We start from the raw sequence: 19,466 nt of genomic DNA, 5'->3' as shown, positions 1-19,466 counted from the left end.
AAAAGTGCTTCTTATATGCAATATATAATTAAGTCTGGAGGTTTCACAGCAGGAGGCTGCTGAGAGACTTCGCGCAATTAACAGGGCAATTTTAGAAAGGGCTCTTGCAGTAGAAGATAATGATATGACTACCCTGTCCACTAGGATATACTATTTGGGTAACCTTGTATCATCGGCAATAGACATTATACAACATGATATGTCCACTTTACAACATGAGCAGTCATAGCTTAGATGAATTATGTTATTGAGCTGGACTCTTCAGACACTTCGTGCTGGTCACGTACCATGGCGATATCTTAATTTCGCAAACTTGTTTTTACCTTACAACTTAACAAAACAACAGACCATTGTGGCAAATAAGGATGCAAAATACACCATGTTAAATCTAGAGAAGTAGGAGAACTGCTATTCACTGTTGCAGAAATACCTTCTACGAATTGGATAATCCATGAGTTTATTTCTCTGCCTATCTCAACATTTCACTTCCAATACTGTTTAGAATAACATCAAGTAGGCAGATATGACGCAGTATGAGAAGGATATGTGCATGAGTCATAGATCTTACCATTTAGATATCGCTGTACAATGACAAGACTGAAGTCTTTCTTAGCGGGTCAGTCTGAGAGAATACTTTAGGACATTCCTTGGTGTGCAGGGAGGTTTCGCTTCATGGCGCATGTAATGTGTCAGTGGCAGATTTGTCCTGCTATCTAAGAGGTTCTCCAGCTGCTGTGATACATCTGGCTTTCAGATTGCTCTCGAATGGGAGTTATTTGATGTTGAATGATCAGAGCTGCTGCAGCATAAAACCGGGCATCGCATATCTGGTAACGGTTTCTGCAGTTCTGATTTGTTTCACACAAGTACTGTTTCCACCTGCCCGCACAGTTAGGGAGGCGATGTTTTGGCCTTCGATAAAGCTTTCGATTATGCACTTAGATGCTTTGAGCAGAAAACCTTAATATCTGCAAAGGTGACATTTGATCTTCAAGTTGCAAGATCCTCTTTTGAGATGCAGTCGCTACTTGGCACTAATTTCCCACTGCATTTTGGAGAACTTGTGCACCACATTTTTTACTTGTCTAGTATCGTGGGAGTGGCACACTTTAAATAAAACAGTCTCTAGCCTGGTTAGTACCTTCCAGATAATCTTCAGAGTTATTCCATCATTCATACACGCCGTGCAGGGAAGCAATTTTGGAGGTCTTCTGCTGGTACTGTTCCTGAATGTCGAGACTGTGCTTTTATTTTTTCTGCTACGCAATGGATAGCTCATCAAGAGACCAAATTGAACTAGCACTTCCATGTGTGCTCATGTTTCGTGAACAGATGATACAGTGTTTTGGCGCACCCTTTCTTCAGAAACTGAATGGAAACAGTTTTTTGTCCTTTCGGCCTGTGTGGCTTCACTGCGTGCAGTCCGTATTCTGCTGTCTTCCGTGCACTTTCGAGTGTGCCCTGGACATAGGCCTAGGAATGCAACCGGTCAGTTTTTGAACATGGACCGACTGGTGAGCCTGTTAATGGCCCACTTGTACTGTTGTCCCTTGCACTTGACTTTGCTTCTGAGCGCATTCTACAAGCCCTCCTGGGATGTTTCTGCTCCTAGTAATCTGGATCTTGGCTCAGCTTCTGCAGTTCCTGCACTGGCTACGCCTCCTTCGGCGGCTGATGAAGTGGATGGATGGTAACATGTTTGCTGGATGGATCTGAACCAATGGGTGCTTCTGGCAACTTTGTCTGCGGTTGCTGGAAACAGAAATGTTTCGACTACCTCTCAGAACATATAAATAAGCTGGCAGTTTCGTTGGACAATTTTTTAATTCAGATTTCCTTTAATGCAAAATTGCTTTTTACATTTTTTTTATACAGCTTTAATATTTTTAGTATGGCTTTCGTCCTTTGCTATTGAAGAAGCGTGATGCTTTTTTAGATTTTAATAGGGTTCTTTTACACGTATTGACTCTTATTTTTTAACATTTGTCTAGGGATAGCTTTTATCGACTTCCATCCGAGGAGAGGGTGTCACGTTGGTCAGGATAGGCCTAGTAAGGAACACTGATGTTTTACTTACTCCTGTTTCTTAAGTTGCCTTCTCTTCTACACACGATGACCTTTGATATACATTTGTGTGCATGAAAATGCAGGATAACATTCTGTCAATCGGCATTGCTTACATTTCTACTTGGGTACATTATCACAACACCTTGAACATCCAGTACAAGGGGAAAGTTTACTGTGCAAACTGTCTTTATTGTTATTGTCCATAAGGCGACAGTGCTATCCAACTAGAATAAGCAATTGAGGCCTGACAGGGGTTGCAAGATGTGTGCTGTTATTATGTATACAGAACCACTTCCTTGTTGGGGGAGAGGAGCACTTAGCTGACACTGTGAGGTCACTACAGCTGATTCCTGTTTACTGACACAAGAGATGTCCAGCTCTAAACCAATACTGACAGCTTGATGACATATCCACAGGTAATGGGTAGTTGGTCCACCCTGGTAGGGATTTGGCAGCTCACCCACCCTAGGCAAAACTAGGTTAGGGAGTGCTAGGTAGGAGTACACTATACAGATTACTGCCCGCGTATATTCACCGTCTTAGTACAATGGTGGAAATGTTTTATCTTTTTCAGTGTTCTTGTGATTACGCTGCTTCATTTTGTTGATTATCGCAGCACGCTTATTTATTAAAAGAATCACAATGCTTCAATAAATATTAAAAAACCTTGCTGAGTATTTCTTTAGGTATGCATGACCATCCAAACGAAAATGTTTTAGATCTGTTACAACGATTTCCTTGGGGATCAGGGTTGTCATGATCTGAGGTTTCACACACATTTGTTATCCTGTAAGGTTAGGGTTGCAGATGGTGCACTTTGGGCTAGTAGGGTCACAGGCCAACATTTCCTGATGGTGCGCACAAAATCAGTCTGGCACAATCCTGACATTTATGTTGTCCAAGAAACACACAGTTTAGCTAAAGGAGGAACAAGCCGTGTGAAAGTGGGTGCCGCTTTTTTTCAATGGACCAAAAAAGTAATTACTTATTTGAGTATCAAAATCAACCCTAGAGTAGCTGAATTATATTGGGCAAACCACCCCCCTCTCCTACAACAACTAAAAATTGACTTTAACAGTTGGGCACCCATGTACATTTTGTGTCTAAGTTGCATCCTTGCGATTAAAAGGACTGTCTTACGGAAACTAATGTAGCTCTTCCAAGGGCTCCCCATTGAGCTAGATTGTAACTTTTTACCTGCCCCTTGTTAACCCGCTTTGGCATAATCGCAGAGCTAGACTACCATACTATTGTTAAGGCTACCAAAAGACTCGGGGAAGGGTCTTGCCCTACCCGACTTTCATCTATACTGTCAAGCACAGTTGAGGGTGATCTCCGAACAGCCCTTCAGAGATTTTGACAAACATTGACTCCACATGGATAGAGCAGTGGTGGGCAGATAAATATGGGATGTACTGTGGAAACCAAAGGTGGAACGACCCCTTATGCATATCTTAGTACTCCTACTAAAACAACTCTTAAAGTGTGGGATAAGGTGAATCGAGCGTCTAAGTGGACTACGGTTTCCTCCCCATTCACCCTGATTCATTATAATAAGGTCTTTATGCCCACATTTCAGCCAGACCTCCTTCACCTGTGGAGGGAGGGGTGATGTCTCACCATTTCTGATTTGTTTCATGGCTGGGAGATCCTTACCTTTGAAAACTGCCAGCCAGAATTTGCTCTTCTGAGCTCGGAATGCTGCCACTGCACACAGTTGAAATACAGGGTACTCCATCCGGACATCAGAATGGCAGCTACCTGAGAAATCACTCATATCGAGAGGTTTCCTAGACAAGTGCGTGGTTCCAGGGGATGCATTTCATTCCTCTACTCCCTGCTGATCACTACTATCATCACCCCACAGCTCTACCACTTCGCCTTTTGGGTGCGTATTCTTGAGGAGGCGATCCCAGGGAGGAGATGGTGCAAACTTTGGAGACACAGCACCAGATTCAACCACTTTATGGGTATGCTGAAGGCACATTCCAAAATACTTTATTACTGGTACCTATACCAAACTGAAAAACATCTTTCTGGCCATGTCCGATCTCTGCTGGATTGGTTGTGGGCTGCTTGGGGACTTTCATTATTTGGGGTGGAATTTCCCAACTATCCGGGCATTCTTGACTGAAATTCTTGCCGAAATTAAGGGTATTCTGGGATACCTGCTCCCGAACTCCCCTGGGTTTGCCTTGTGTGGATTAAGTGAAAAGTCCCTCAAGCATCAAATCTCTGTTGACAGGGCGATACTGTGGCTGTGTCTCAGGGTAGCTAAGATAGCTCTGGCTGCTTCATGGAAGAAGAGGGAGGCACCCTCATTGCCTCAGTGGCATGCTAGGCTATGGCTGGCAGACACTTTGGAGAGGATGGCCAACATTCTCTTAGATAATTATACAATATTTGAATATATCTGGTGCCCCTTAGTAGAATTCCTCTCAAAAAGCTTCCTGCACTGTGCATGCCCCACCCGTACAAGGGCACTCCACCTCATTCAAATTTAGGGTTAGGGATCATCACTGCTTCTGCCTGGGGTGTTGTGTTTCCTGCCCCATTACGGGCCTGTGTTCCTGTCTCATGCTGTATCATGTAGCACTGTAACTACTGCACTCGTACTTTTGTTTAGGGTTTCTAGGGGGGTATATATTGGGCAACGTTTATATTCAGTCTTGATGTATAACTGACAGCGATATTTAATCTAATTGCAATATCTCACTCAGGGATACCTATAGCGGAAACTGCCTGTACCAATAGCAATTGTGATATGTATTCATGGTTTCCATTGCCGGCAATACTGTCCTTATCTTGTACTCCAAAAAATCCAATAAAGAAAGTTCGACCAAAAAAAGTCTCATCTAGTGGATCCCTTTCTATCTCAAAATCATGGGACTGCTCCCCTCCAAAAAGTGTACCTGAACTACTATCAAAGCCAAGAGCAGATTAATCTGTATGAGAGTTCCAATTTACTGTGGATTTGGATCATACATCACACGTAATTTAATCTGATTAACCTAAAAACTGCCTCAACACAAAAATCAGTGCTTCAAAGTGGCTACCTGTCATCAGCAACACATTGCCAAATCAATAAATGCATTCTGTGTATGGTTAGCCTTCTTCAAAAAATCATGGAAGGTGTTAAACTTCATTTATTCCTCTCGGATTAACTGATTCAAGTGTTCCCATCCAAAGAAACTCACACACTCTATGGTAATCTTACATCCCGGTCATCTCCGCTCCAGGGTTCTTCTATTACCTCAAAAACTTGGAGTTCAATCTGATGTAGGTCATATTGAGCAGGTGAAATGTGATGCTACTGGTGACTATATTGTTCGTGGTGTGACCATGTGACCTTTGCTCTTCACAAGTTTTGCCCACACAGTATAGGCTGCAGTGACATTTTATTGTGTAAATGCAGTTCTAGTGTTGTAAGTTGCATAATGTCTCAATATAATCTCTATTGCGTTATATGGATGAAGGTTCATTTCTACATGTTCTTCTTTCTCAATCTCCTTGGCAACACTACCTCTCTCATTACTACCTCTATCCACATTTACCTTAGACCGTTTCGATTTCTCTCGGTTCAATCCCATACAAGCTTCACTCCTATCTTTGACAACTAGCTATGGCTGTCTCCTAGTTTTCCCCCAACTCGATAACATTCTTACCTATATATTTCCCCTACCATCTCATCAACCACACTTCTACCTTGATCAGTCTTTGACATCCATTTTCCAGATTTCAGCTTCCTCTATCAGGCTCCTACTCCAATAACTCCCTGCTTACCTCCACCTTTACCAATCTTCTCATAGCATTAGTCCTGTTTCTTCTCTTACCACTCTCCTATTTATTTTGAAGCTGAAATCCTTGAATCTGCATCTCTGTCACCCCACCTCTCCACTCAGTGTACTGCATCTTGGTTCATCTTACCTTGCTCATCTTGCACTGGATAGGTCCATAACACTCCTTATTTCTGCCGCCCGTGGTCTTTCTCTCCCTTGTTTCCACCTTGCACTTAGTCTATTTTTCCTGTTCTCTCTTTCTATTGGCTCTTGCTCAGCTAGATTGCTGGAAAGTGGATTTTTAGTACCTCTATATAGTGATAAATAGTGTCTTACCACTAGTAATAAGGGCACAAATACAATAAAAGGGGTCAGTCAAGGTCTCTATAAATTATTCCTTTTCTCAATCCTTGGTAGCTGTCAAGGAGCAGGCAGGTGTAACTTAGAAGACAGCTGTGTAAAGCATTTAAAAACAAGCATTTAAATAAGTAAGACACAACACACAATAAAATCAACACCAATTTATATATATAGGTTATATTTGTATTAACAAATAGACACCAAAATGACAAAAATCCAAGGTTGGGAACCAGAGATGTGAATTTATAAAGATTAAAACTAAAACTAGAGCTTAGAAGCAAATAGCACTTAAAGGGTTAATAAAAAGGTTGTGCTAGTCCAGGACAAAGTCTAGAGTTCTTTACACTTACTTCTAGAAGTGTTTCTTGATGCAGGAAAGTGCTACACAGCACCGGCCAAGGGTTCAGATGTTCTGGTTTGCCTCTTGGGGGTCTGGGACTACAACTTCCGCAATGCACCTGGTCAGCTTATGGAGCTTTGTGCAAAGGTTACTCACATCTTCTGGAACTTCGTCCAGAAGGTCTCCTTGAGAACAACACCAATCCTGGGGTCTAGAGTCTCTAGGATGGTCCTTATGATGTTGGGATTACAATTCCCACAATGCACCCGGCCAATTCCTTAAAAGTCCATTAGACGCTCTGCAGGAGGGGGACTTCTTGGTGGAGATGATGCAGGTGAGCTCAGTTAACCTGTAGGTTGCATGGAGTCAACTCCATAATCCTTCTTGAAGCAATGCAAAGGCCCTAGGACTGTAGTGCCAGAATGTGCAGCATGTGCAGTCCTTCAAAGTGCAGACTTTTGTGGTGCAGATCAGGTTTCCAGCAGGCCAATCCTTCTTCTCCTTGAAGTTTCAGGCAGCAGATCTGTGGAGCTATGCAGCTGTCCCATATGTATGCCCAGTTCAGGGTGTCAAGCAGGAGGGCACCCTTAACCAATGAGATGAAGGGTGCCACCCAGGTGTATGACCATTTCCTCTAAAGTGTGCCGTATTCAAGTCCCAGAAAGCACTATTCTCTCAAAATCCAACATGGAGAAAATCTCTCCTTTGGGGTTAGATTTGGCTAAGCCATCCCACTGGTGTGGCTACGTTTCACTAACACTCCCCTTCTAACCCACTGACTAATCTAAATACCAAGGTTCCTGTGTGGCTGGGGGTGCAGGATGTGGGGGTCAGCCTGTTCTGGTCCCAAACTGTCATGTCACACAATTTGGTTCCCCACCCTCTTCCTGTCTTTTGACTTCTACAGCTAAAGTTCTCCACCCACAGGAAATCTATTGTCTACTCTGACAGGACACTTCACGCCTCATCAAGCAGCTGTGGCTCAGCCTGTGAAAGGCCGGCCAATCAGGAGAGTGAAGCTGGAAAGCTGGATTTTAGCTTGCAGTAGTTATTATAAATCAAAAGTGCCAAGTTGTTGATCCTAACTATTAATTAGATATCTGAAAATGTATTTTAAGTTGGCTCCTATCAATATGTATACTTAAATAAAACTTCTCAGTGCGAGCCTATAGAGCTATTTACTACTATGGGAAACATCTGCCAGTTTTTCCCTCCCAAGGGCTTATAAAACATATTTTTTAATGCCCCTGCTTATAGATACAAGGCACCCTACCCTTGGGGCACCTACGGGAGACCTTAGGGGTAACTTAATAAGGTACTTTGAGACTTTGGAAGTACCTTTAATTCCAAAGTCAAATTTGGATAATCGCAGACTGCGAGACAGGGCTGGGTTTTAAAATGACAGCAGACAACTCAGCAGTGCACTCTCCAATGCAGGAAATCTACCACTCTAAACCTCCCTGCCATGTTATATCCTAGGGACTTACAGGTAGTTTGAATCCCCCTTGGCTTATTATATACTAGAGACTTACAGGGGTCTGTCATTTCCAATTATAATAATACCTAACCATATAATTTTAATAAGAGCTCAGACCATGGGTCTGGTTAGCAGAGCCCAGGGCACAAGCGGAGTCAGAAAAACCAGCACATATTAGTCAAAAGTGGTGGGGGAGGGGAACACTACAATCAGGTTCTGATTTTGCACACAGATTATTTAACGCTAAGCAATGAGACGCTGACTGTCTGTAGAAGGCACTGTGATCAAGGGATGGAGATCTGCCAGATACCACCAGTGTTAGGCACACCCTGCTGTAGGACCTGGATTTATTGCACTCCGCGCACCCCCGTATTATTCAAAGAAAAGCACAGGCTCAGAACTACATGACGATTATTCCTCCAACCACCACAAAACATACCGGTGACATGGGTATCTCCGAAGGATTTGAATTACCCGGCAGTACTAAGTGCAAACATAGGTTACTCTGAGGAATGAAAAATTCCTGCAGAAATCAGGAATATCTCACTCGATTCCCATGCTAGTTCACCATTTCTCCACAAAATTTGACCCAGTCATTTAATCTTTTTTATGTAGTCGAAGTGTCTGAGTGAAATGTGCCAGTTCTGCGAATTTACCACAGATCTTGTACATCTGGTTAGGCTACTAACTGCTGTTATTGGGCTTATTGGGACTGCAGTGAACAATCTAATAAATTAAAATGGCTAGGTTCAGGTGGAGCAACAGAAAGAGCCCTGTTTTCTTTTAGTTCTTGGAAGTGCATTTACATCTATCATGGGGGTCGTAAGTTGCAAATTATAGTAGCAGTGGCTACCCTTAAATGATGCCCATGAAATGTCTTTGTGGCCACATGGTAGTCTGCCATGAGGTCTCATTCCTCTCGATGCTGATTTGGACTCTCAAATAAGTGCTTAAAATGTAATCAGATCTCAGTGGAATTAAAAGTCGTGTATCAGGATAGGAGAGACATACAGCTAGGGGGAGTTTCATTACCCGTTTGCATCCCTGAGTAAAAGAAATGCTTCTCAGAAACAGCGCAATCAGTATTCCCGCCCAAACGTAGACGTGCCTCTTCCAATGGGAATTCTAGCTGCAGGGAAATGGAAGTGTGCGGCCGCGGGGTGGCCCATTCAAGGCTATGGGCCTAGAGGCCCATAGGAATGAATGGGAAGACATTCGCAATTTGTGAGTACCCATTACGTACACGCAAATTGCGAATTCAATTTCAAGGGTGCAAGAGTGTCAAAAGGACACCTTGTAGCACCACTGAAATATGTATGTGTGCACATGTGGCACACATACATGCCCTAAGGGCATGTATGTGGCCACATGCCACTTTGAAAAATGCAAAAAAGTGCATTTTTCAAAGAAATCGCAAATTACCACCAACCTGAAGTCGGTGGTAATTAGCGATTTCTTAAGCCAAAATCGCACAACTTGGGTGCTTCCTACATAGCATTTAAGGAATCACAATTTGCGATTCCTTAAATGCATTAGCAAAATAGGGAATCGCTAATTTTGCGATTCCCTATTTTGCGAGGGCCTTTTGGGATGATACATCCCAAAAGGCTTTTTCCCATTCGTAAACAGGCCAATTCTGAGAATTGGCCCGTTTGCGAACGGGAAAAGGGCTTGATACGTATGCCCCATAGTGTGGGTAAGAGCAAAATTTTGAAAAATGAAAGATGGAAATTGAATTAATTTATGTAATGGCAATATTATGTGTTTAGAGGAGTTCCGACAACATTTTGTACCAGTGCCACTGCACCTGCTGCATCATTCAAATCATGCCCTTAGTGCCTGCAAGGTAACTGCATTTGTGACTGCCTGTTTAATAGTAAAATATAGCAATATTTGGTGTTTAGAGGAGTTATAACAACTTTTCGACCTGGTGCCACTGCACCTGCTGCACACTTGAAATCATTACCCTAGTGCCTGCAAGGTAACTGCACTTGTGATGGCTTATTTAGTAGTTAAATATAGCAATATTTGGTGTTTAGAGGAGTTCTGACAACTTTTGGACCCAGTGCCACTGCACCTGCTGCATCATTTAAATCATGCCCTTAGTGCCTGCAAGGTAACTGTATTTGTGACTGCCTGTTTAGTAGTAAAATATAGCAATATTTGGCGTTTAGAGGAATTATAACAACGTTTCACCCCGGTGCCATTGCACCTGCTGCACAATTGAAATCATTACCCTAGTGCCTGCAAGGTAACTGCACTTGTGATGGCTTATTTAGTAGTTAAATATAGCAATATTTGGTGTTTAGAGGAGTTCTGACAACATTTGGCTCTGGTTCCACTGCATCTGCAGCTCCATTGAAATCATGGCTCTAGCGCCTGCTAAATAACTGTACTTGTGCCTGCCTGTTTAGTAGTAATATTTTACAATAGTCTGCGTTTAGTGGTGTCTCTGGAGCTTTTGGCCCCGGTGTCACTGCACCTGCTGCACCATTCACATAAGGACCCTGCAAGTTAAGTCTTAAAATATAGCTCTAAATCAATGTGAAGTGTGGTGCCTGGACCTTTTGTCCTGGTGCCACTGCACCTGCTGCACTATTGAAATCATGACCCTGTTGTCGGCAAGGTAACTGCACTTGTGACTGCCTGGTTAGTATACACATATAGAAATATTATGTGTTTAGAAGAGTTCTAACATCCTTTGGGCTCGGTGCTACTGCACCTGCTTCACCATTTAAACCATGACCCTGTTGTCTGCATGGTAACTTGTGGCTGCTTGTTTAGTAGTAAAATATAGCATAGCTCTTGTATATTAACTTTATTTTTAACATGCAATGTTTATTATTCCATTTAGAATTTGATCAGAATGACCAAATAGATTAGGTTGGAAAAAAAATCAATCGGATAATGCCTACGAAGTGCAAAGAAAGGTACTGAGGCATGAATAGGAAATCCCACAAACGTTCTATAGCTAAAGCATCTGCTTTACATAACTAAGTAATAAAAAGCAAGCATTCAGCATGCTGTTGGAAGCTGTCTGCCGTTTCTGTGGGAATTCAATTCCTGAATTCCTTATCTTGACAGTGAATCAGTTAATGGGGCTTAAACAATTTTAACAGGATATTAGAAGTATCCTAAATGCGTGCAGTCAGGGGAAGTTAACAAAAAAAAGGTTCCACACAAACACGAATGAACACAGTAATTCGGCGTGGGAACTAATTTAAGATATATTAAATACAAGAGATTTCACAAGCACAGCGCAAGCACTGTGCAGGCGAAACCTAAAAATGCATCATTCTGGAACTGTTGTCCAAGCAGGTTTCCTGCCTCAAGAACATCTAAATCCCAACTGCACTGGAAACTAGGTCAGGCCTGTCCAGAGTCTGCAGGCCAACCATGCTTGTGATTGGTGGAGCCTGTGCCCTGCGATGCCTAGAATGCTTTAGCTAGGCGACGCTTTAGGTGATCAGACAGTCTGAAACACCACAAAGTTTCGGCTGTGCCCGGTGAGTGCAGCCTTCAGGAACTGCTGTTAAAAAGAGACAAAATGGAAAATGCACACGTGCTCAGTTTATGTTGCTTCCTTTGCAACATCTGATGCCAGGTATCACAAAGAAGGTGCTGGGGGTTGCAAGGGTCAAGCCAGTGATCTCAGCTTATAATAAACAAAGATGAATAGGCAAACCATGTTGTATTAGGAAGTATAAAGACGATCGAAGACAAGATGGTAAGGTGCCCAGCTACTTGTACCCAGGGGTGTCCACAGATAGATGGGAGATTAAGCACAGTCACCATTAAAATCCTGTTGGAGCCATTAGCAAGGTATTGAAGAGGGCTCCTCCTGCCTTAATGACAACAACATTCTGGCTCTAACAAAGGAGTTGGTATATTAGCTCCAACAACTTACCAACTCCAGCGTAAGAAAACCTGAATCACTCCAACAGGTTACACATCTGTTAGTTATTATGGATCACTGTCACACAGTTAATGGAACAACTATACTTTCCAGCCTCAAGTGTCACTTAGATTATTTTTATGTAAATCACCTAAGCTGCACACTTGGAATACGGGAGATACGCCAAGGTCTGAAACCTTTATAGTGGTGATGGGGAAATAGGTGTGTGTGGAAAGTTAGTTGATCATTGTTGGTTATAATAAATCATCCCACAAATACTAGTTGATTTTGAGCAATTAGTAGTTGAAAAGAACTGTGAAAGACACCTTAATTTGCATGGTCATACAGAAAATTCCACCTGTAGATTTATTCCTACTGTTTAAATTCTGACTATTTTCAGTGCCTTATTAACTAAATTTGAGGTGCTGTGTATTATTTGCTGTTTTTATCATGTATGTAATTCTGTTTACCTATGTCATTGGCTATTAACAGCAAGAGCTACACATACAGTTTTCCTTTTTTATAATTCGCTATATTAACAAATCACCAAAGTCTGCATCTATTTTGGTGCTTAAAATGTACAGTATGGAATGCTCCAAAATTAATAAATTAATAAATGTTTTAGGGAAATTATTTTAGTTCGAATATCAATGAAATTAACGGAACTGTTACGGACCAGGAAGGAAAAGTGGTGCATCGACTTTTTGGAAAGTGGCATGAAGGTCTTTATTGTGGAGTTCCCCCCTCAGCCAAATGTGTATGGCGACCAGGTGAGTGTATTTTAGCTAACCCTACATTGTAAGAACTCCTTTGTGTTACATTGACACTTTGGCCAGGCGTAAGTATTTCAACCCTATCAAGTTCCATGGAACGTGCAATGCAGATACAGACCTAAATTGCTTTTAGTTGTATTTATATAGTTCTAATTAGTTTTTCATAATAATAAATATAATAAACGTAATTTCTGAAATTGAATATATTATTACCATTGTCTGTTACTGAATATTTTCAGTATCTATTGCTCTAATTTTCTGAAGAGCTTCTTCTGCATTTTTATACATCTTAGCCATAACAGTTTTTTAAATAGATTTTTATTACGGTGCTTGTCATATTCAAAGTAACTGGTCACGTCGGTCAATACATGCAATGTCTTCCCCTCGTTCCATCGTGGGGCAAGAGAAGCCGCCCATGCCGCTCCGCCCCAGATGCGCTATGAAGGGTCTAGTGGGAGGATGGGAGAGCATCTCCAAGGCATGGAGCAGCTGCCTGTGGCCTGTGCTTATAATGTGTAAGCTGTGGCTAACTGGGTTGGGCCGGACAGGGTGGAGGAGGAACCAGGGAAGAGGCTAAACTATATCCCAGCAGCTAACGCAAGAACACCGGCAACAAGGGGCTCAGGGCAGGAGGGTGACCCTTGTGTTTTCAGTTCCGGGTGAGAAATTGTGAGGGGCTGATCAAGCAGAGGAGGTTGATCCATCATGGGGTGTGGAAAGCTTCTCCAGGAACCTTTCCCATGCGGAGGCTATAAGATCATAGCATGATGCCACAGCCTTGGCGTCCTTCCGATGGATCAAAGCCCTCTGCCACTGATCGCTGAGTGGGGAAGCGATCTTAGCCATTGCAGTTAATGTGCTCAAGTGATGTTTAATTCTTTTTTCATTACTTTTGACCTGTAAGGAAAATATAAACATTCACATTTTCATCCATTATGTTCATGTGTTGTTCTACCAGGTCTAGTGAGAAATCATTAACCTGACCCCGAGCAAAATGTACCTTCACTATAAGGGGCCTATTAGGATAGCGGACGAACTTTCTTCCGCCCGCCACCCTAGCATTGCTGGGACCGGCCTCCAGTGGTGCGGTTGTCACGCACTGGCAATTAGGATGCCACCGCTACGGTGGCGGTGGCATCCCGCATACATTGCATTGTGGCGGGTGGTGCTGGAAGCAGCACCCGCCACAATGCAATATATGCATGTCACGCATTTGCATGCACAATGTGGCAGGCACCGTGCAGTGCCTGCCACCTTATGCATGCAAATGCAGGGGGTACCATAGGTACCCCCCATGTGCACCCCCCCAACACCCTGGGGGCCCGCAACGGGTCCCCAACTGAGAGGACCGCATGCCTTTCCGTGGCGGTATTTCCGCCACGGCTGCTTCCCGCTGCCACAGTAATATGGATGGCGGTGTCTAGCAGACACCGCCACCATATGCATCCCTTTTCCGCCTGGTCGACTCGTCGACCGGGCGGAAAAGCGGCGGACGGTCTTTCCGTCTGCCGCGGTACCCCCCGCCATCATAGTATGGTGGGGGGAAATGGGAAGCGGGAGGGGGATTATGTCGGGCGGGTCGTCACCGCCATACAGGCAGTGGCGATCTGCCCGACATACTAATAGACCCCTAAGTGTCAATATTAGCATAGCCAAAGCTTGAAGATTATGAGTGTGAGGATGGCGTGCAGGTTCTGCTGGTATCCAAGGTATTAAAAGATGTGATGTAGTATTTTTGTTGTGTAGAAATCACTCTGTGTGAAGTTGTTAAGATATGATTCAAGTATAGGTCTGAAACCATGGTTACCCCTAGGTTTCTGACTTATCTTGATATTGTTGGAGAGGCCTCATTTTCCTTAGACCACAATGGCAGAAGGCTGATATTTTTTACATTGTCCGCAAGTCATAATCTCTGTCTTTACAGTACTGAGCTTTAGATGGTTATTCATCATCCATGTGTTTATGACCCGAAGGCAGTCATCAAGTTTTAAATTACAGACGTCTTCCAGGCGTTCCATTTTCTAACAATTTGGGTGTCATCTGCATTGTTGTAACAGGCAGGATTGAATGATTTAAGCAGGTTTGGTAAGGTGGTTAGGTAGATGTTGAGTAATGCAGTGGATATTATGGACCCATGGGAAAAGCCACAGTGTTGTGTTTGAGGAGCTGATGTGAAATTTGGTTCCAACACTAGTTTGTAAACTTACATTTGAATTCTGTTTAGTTTGTCACCACTTTTGAAGCCCTAAAATGTTTAAAACACACTGTTTGCCAATAATTTCCCAAAATTTCTATTATGAATATGCTCCAAGCTCTCTATAAAGTTATTTTATATTAGTGGCAAGTTGAATTAAAACTTTGCTTATGAAGTTGAGCAGAATTTGGAAATTTCACAGTTTACAAAGTAGATGAAGTTTCCTAACTTTATTTGAGGTAAGAATCTTGTGGGTCTTTCCAAGTGTGATAATCTCCTGATGCAGAATGTCCAAGGTAACATATCCTACAGCAAACAAATGTTGACTGTGGAGGCTGGCCACCCACTACCTCAGTAAGAAGCGTGGGAGGGAGTGAGGGCTCTGAATTAAGACCTGCTTAGGGTTTTTTTAAAATAACTTCATAAGGTTTGCCTTTCACAAAGCTTGAACACTTTAGAAAATACACAAAGTTGTGAGTCAACTAACGTCACAACTTTACATCCCCCTACTTTATATCCCATCTAATTGCAGTCAACCTACATATTATGCTCACACCGGAAGGCTACTGGTGGTGTCTGCTGATCTCACTCTATTGAGAAAACATTAGAAAAAACTTTCATCCTCGTCACTCATTGATGCTTTTCCTACCAGATGGGGACAGAAGAAAGACTAATGAATTAGAACCAGATTTAGTAAATGTCCCCATATTTTGTATCCAGCAATGTACAGAAAATATGCATGCTTTTGTAGTTCTGGATTTGTTTGTATACTCAAGTATGTGTGTAATGTAACCGGTGCTCATTTAAAGTGCTCCAATACCTTCAGGTCAAGTTCGTGCTACATAAAAATGCACAAAAAAAGAAAATAAGTTCGCATTGGGTTAATTTTAGTTATTTTATAATAAAATGTCTTCTGTTTTACATCAGGTTCCATGCCAACAAACTATGAACTTTATTATGGTTTTACAAGGTTTGCCATTGAGCTGAATGAGCTTGATCCTGTACAGAGGGAACTTCTTCCATCAACAGATGCGCGGTTTAGACCAGATCAAAGGTAGAGTCATTTCTATTTATATGGAGGATATATAACAGGTAACTGTGTATTTTGGTTCCAAAATGCTGTATTGGGACTTCTGCTGTGACTGTTCGTGAATGACACCTTAAACTCCATATTGCCTTATTGGACCACAAAATGCAATACACCCATGGATATTTCCGATTTCACGTTTAGTTTGGCTTATTTGCCATGCACAATGTACATTTTAAAACTGAAAAACGTTTTTAAAAAATAGTAAGTTGAATACCGTATTGAATTATCAGAATGTCTGCAGCAATAGAAAAGCATGTTAATGGAGGGAGATTGTGAAAATTTGTTTTTCTTACTTAGAGAAATATTTTATGTGGAGGGGCACTGAGGGGCGGTTAACCCTTTATAGTGTTAAGCTAGCAGTGGACCTTTGGTTGTCCGGATTGTTCAAGTGTTGTTTACCTTTTCATGGAAACAATGCAGTGTGAACAGATGGAAAATTATTAAAACTGACAACTTGTTTGGTCACCCTTGAAGCCCTATTTACAGTTTGGCGAACAGGGTACTCTGTTGCAATAGCAACGGAGTACCTTGCCTACTAAACTCTTGTCTCCACCTACACAATTTTGAGTTTTGCAGATCTTCAGGTTTACATCCACTAGAGAAGGACCACCAGCGCTACTTAAGTGCATGGTGCCCCGCGGCTAAGTGGGGAAGTATTTGACTGGTGTCTGCTCGCCTTGGCTGGGACTGCTCGTTATCACCATCACTGCAGCAACAAGGACCTTGGGTATCCACTGTGCACCATGAAAAATGATGAGTATTAGGCCGCAGTGGAAAAAGGGCTGCCAGGGACTACGAGTCCCAGAATCCTCTGCCTAGTTCCACCTGAGGACTATCAGCGCTGCTTAAGCACGTGGGGCAGGCCCGTCCTTGCTCGTCTTTGCCAGGAAGAGGCAGGGCAGGGCCACCTCTCTTGGTCCGTCTGTTGAGAACCTACACAGGAACTGGTAAGATGTTAAAGTTATACCATGCTCTCTGCTGGATCTGCTTATCCTTCTACTCGACCCCCTGGGCCCTTCATGGTGGACATTGGCGGCTCCTCATGCGCTGCTGTATTCCAGCATATCCAATTGTTTCACTTGAGATTGCCGTAGCAGCGGTGAGCCAAACAGGAGGACAGAATAATAAGGAAATACCTCAAAGTCTTGATACGATTTCACAATGTAGGGAAGAACTGTTTGACTCTTTAAGTATACTTTTCTCATTATCTACCTGTGAGTCGAGGACCCTTTGTGTAAGGCGATAGTTAGGAGTCTTGTGTCCTTGTTGTAAATTTATTTTTGGGCAAAGATCACACTCCTTACCACTTTTGCATAGAGTTGCCCAACTTCTTGTTTGTAATGAAAATAAAAATAAATCTGTGACATTATATACTTCATTTACATTGACAAATCTCTTGCATAAGCAGAATATGAATGTATTTACATAGTGTTAAGCAATTTTGAAGTTGGGGCGGACGCAAGGGACCTAACGTCAGTAGTTTTGTTGATTTATTATTATGGCTAAGTTTTTAAAAGGGCCTGGTAGTTATTCGAATTCATACCAATTTTATTCCATTCTAATTGTTTTAGCTGTGAAGGATTACAATAAATATAGCTGGTCACCTCTAAAACAAGGGTTGATCCTCTTATCTAGAGAGGGAATAAAATGGGAAAATATCAGCTACAACAAAAGTAGCTACAATCATGGTGAAACGGAGAGCAACTTGGAAGTCCCCAGAAGATGGTAAAGCCAAAAAACACCCTAGACACGCAGCTGAAAATTGTATATTAGGCGAAATAGATGTTTTGTTGGAGGAAGTAGAAGGGCTCTTAACTTCCAAGGCAACTAAGGTTAACAAGCCCAGAGGAAAACATCTAGGGAAGGGGGACATACATCTTCCGAAAATGTGAGATCAAGGACACCCCTGCAGGCAGCAGTGCAAATGGCGAGATTATCACTAGCACCCTAACCATAGTTTCAGAGGAACAACAAGCCATGATAGCGGGCCACCCATTTGATTCTCTTACACTTATAATGGCAATTGAATGTCTCAATCGATTTGAAGCCCATGGGGATTTGGGTGAGCCACAAGCAAATAGAACAGCTTTTACTTCTCCCATTTTAGTGCATTACAAGTCCCCAGTGATAGAGAAGGAGGACATGAATACACAGATAGAGGCCATACATGTACAAATTGCAGGGTTAAAAGAATACAAGAGCACTTTGACAAAAAGTATTAATAAAAAAGTCAGAAAACGAACAGAAATAGTACAGACACCAAGCTCCAAATTCTCCCAAAATCTGGAGGCCGAATTTTGAACTAGCAATAGAAATAAGGTTGCATCTAGGGGAAATTACTATGCTGGGCCTATAGTACGTCCTTTAAACAGGTCACCATCAGTTGTGACTTCAGAGCCCTTGAAAATAATTAGGCACCATCCCCTGCCCCCCAATGAAGCTGGTCGCAGTTTCCATAACCCCCATTGCTGCAAGACAATATCTAGGGAATGTCTAGTGGGCAAAGGAGCTAAGAATTTGCAAAACAAAGGACAGGCTACTTTAGTATCCAAATACAAAAATTCACTTAGACCAGTAAAGGGGCAAAAAGAGCATTGAGGCATATATTTAGTGGATCTCCCACAAACTTCATCTATAATCAAAGAAACTCGAGATTCATTAATTAACAAAGTCATTCATTGGATTAGGAAAGTGAGGGGCTACAGGACGATTATAAGAGAAGATAAAATGGAATCATATAGATTTAGCAATGCCCAGCGTCCCACAGATTACATTGGCCTAAAACTAGTAAGCTTTGATTTAGTAGAGGGACTAATAGGGCTTGAACACAGATTCAGGCAACCTTACGGACTCACATATAAGGTTCAAGATTAATCCACCTAACACCATATATCGGTTTGGTGATGCCCGCAAATCAAGCTCAGCCACTAGCAATCACCGACCAACGACCTCTGTGGATTATGGGGAGTCCTTATCTGACAAAAATTGACAACTAGGAGATCTGAGTGGAGCAAGCAGACCACCACATTCGATCAAGGGAACTGTTTTAGACCTCCCGAAAAGTATCCCCTTAGATAACTAAGAAAGAGTAGAAGAAAAATACTTTAATCCACCAATCCTAGATAGCAGAGAAGCATCTCATATGGCATTACAAAACCCAAGAGAAGCCGTGGGGAAGATAGATGCTATAAAACTAGTATCTTGGAATGTGGCGGGGATTAGAACAAAAAATAGATGATCCAGAGTGTGGTGCAATTATAGACCAATTCCACATAGTGTTGCAGGAAACCTGGGCTACAGAGCCCATACATTGAGTAGGATGTAATCCGATCAAATCTTTTATAGTCATTGCTGGGGCAGGGAAATGCAATAGACCACCTTCTGTTTTTTATGGACTCTGGTAAAATTGATGTGGTGGACTCGTTTCCCTATCTAGGAGTACTCTGATAAAAATATATCATTGTCCAAACTGCTAGAGAGAAGAGGAATAG

The 19,466-nt window shown here is 42.3% G+C and overlaps 1 protein-coding gene across 4 annotated transcripts in view; it reads left to right on the top strand.

Moving 5' to 3' along the window:
* OSBPL6 (oxysterol binding protein like 6) overlaps nucleotides 1-19,466 on the top strand; it is a 690,319-nt gene that overhangs the window by 632,230 nt on the left and 38,623 nt on the right. For all 4 annotated transcript variants that reach the window (XM_085645216.1, XM_085645218.1, XM_085645217.1 and 1 more), the window contains 2 exons: nucleotides 12,544-12,688; nucleotides 15,813-15,939. In XM_085645216.1, the coding sequence (XP_085501342.1) occupies nucleotides 12,544-12,688; nucleotides 15,813-15,939 (272 nt within the window). The remainder of the gene's footprint in view (nucleotides 1-12,543; nucleotides 12,689-15,812; nucleotides 15,940-19,466) is intronic.

The sequence above is a fragment of the Triturus cristatus genome, chromosome 3_1, assembly GCF_964204655.1.
Source record: "Triturus cristatus chromosome 3_1, aTriCri1.1, whole genome shotgun sequence".
NCBI classification, from domain to species: domain Eukaryota; kingdom Metazoa; phylum Chordata; class Amphibia; order Caudata; family Salamandridae; genus Triturus; species Triturus cristatus.
Note: the sequence above shows the minus strand (reverse complement) of the source record. Positions and strands in the feature narration are given on the sequence as shown.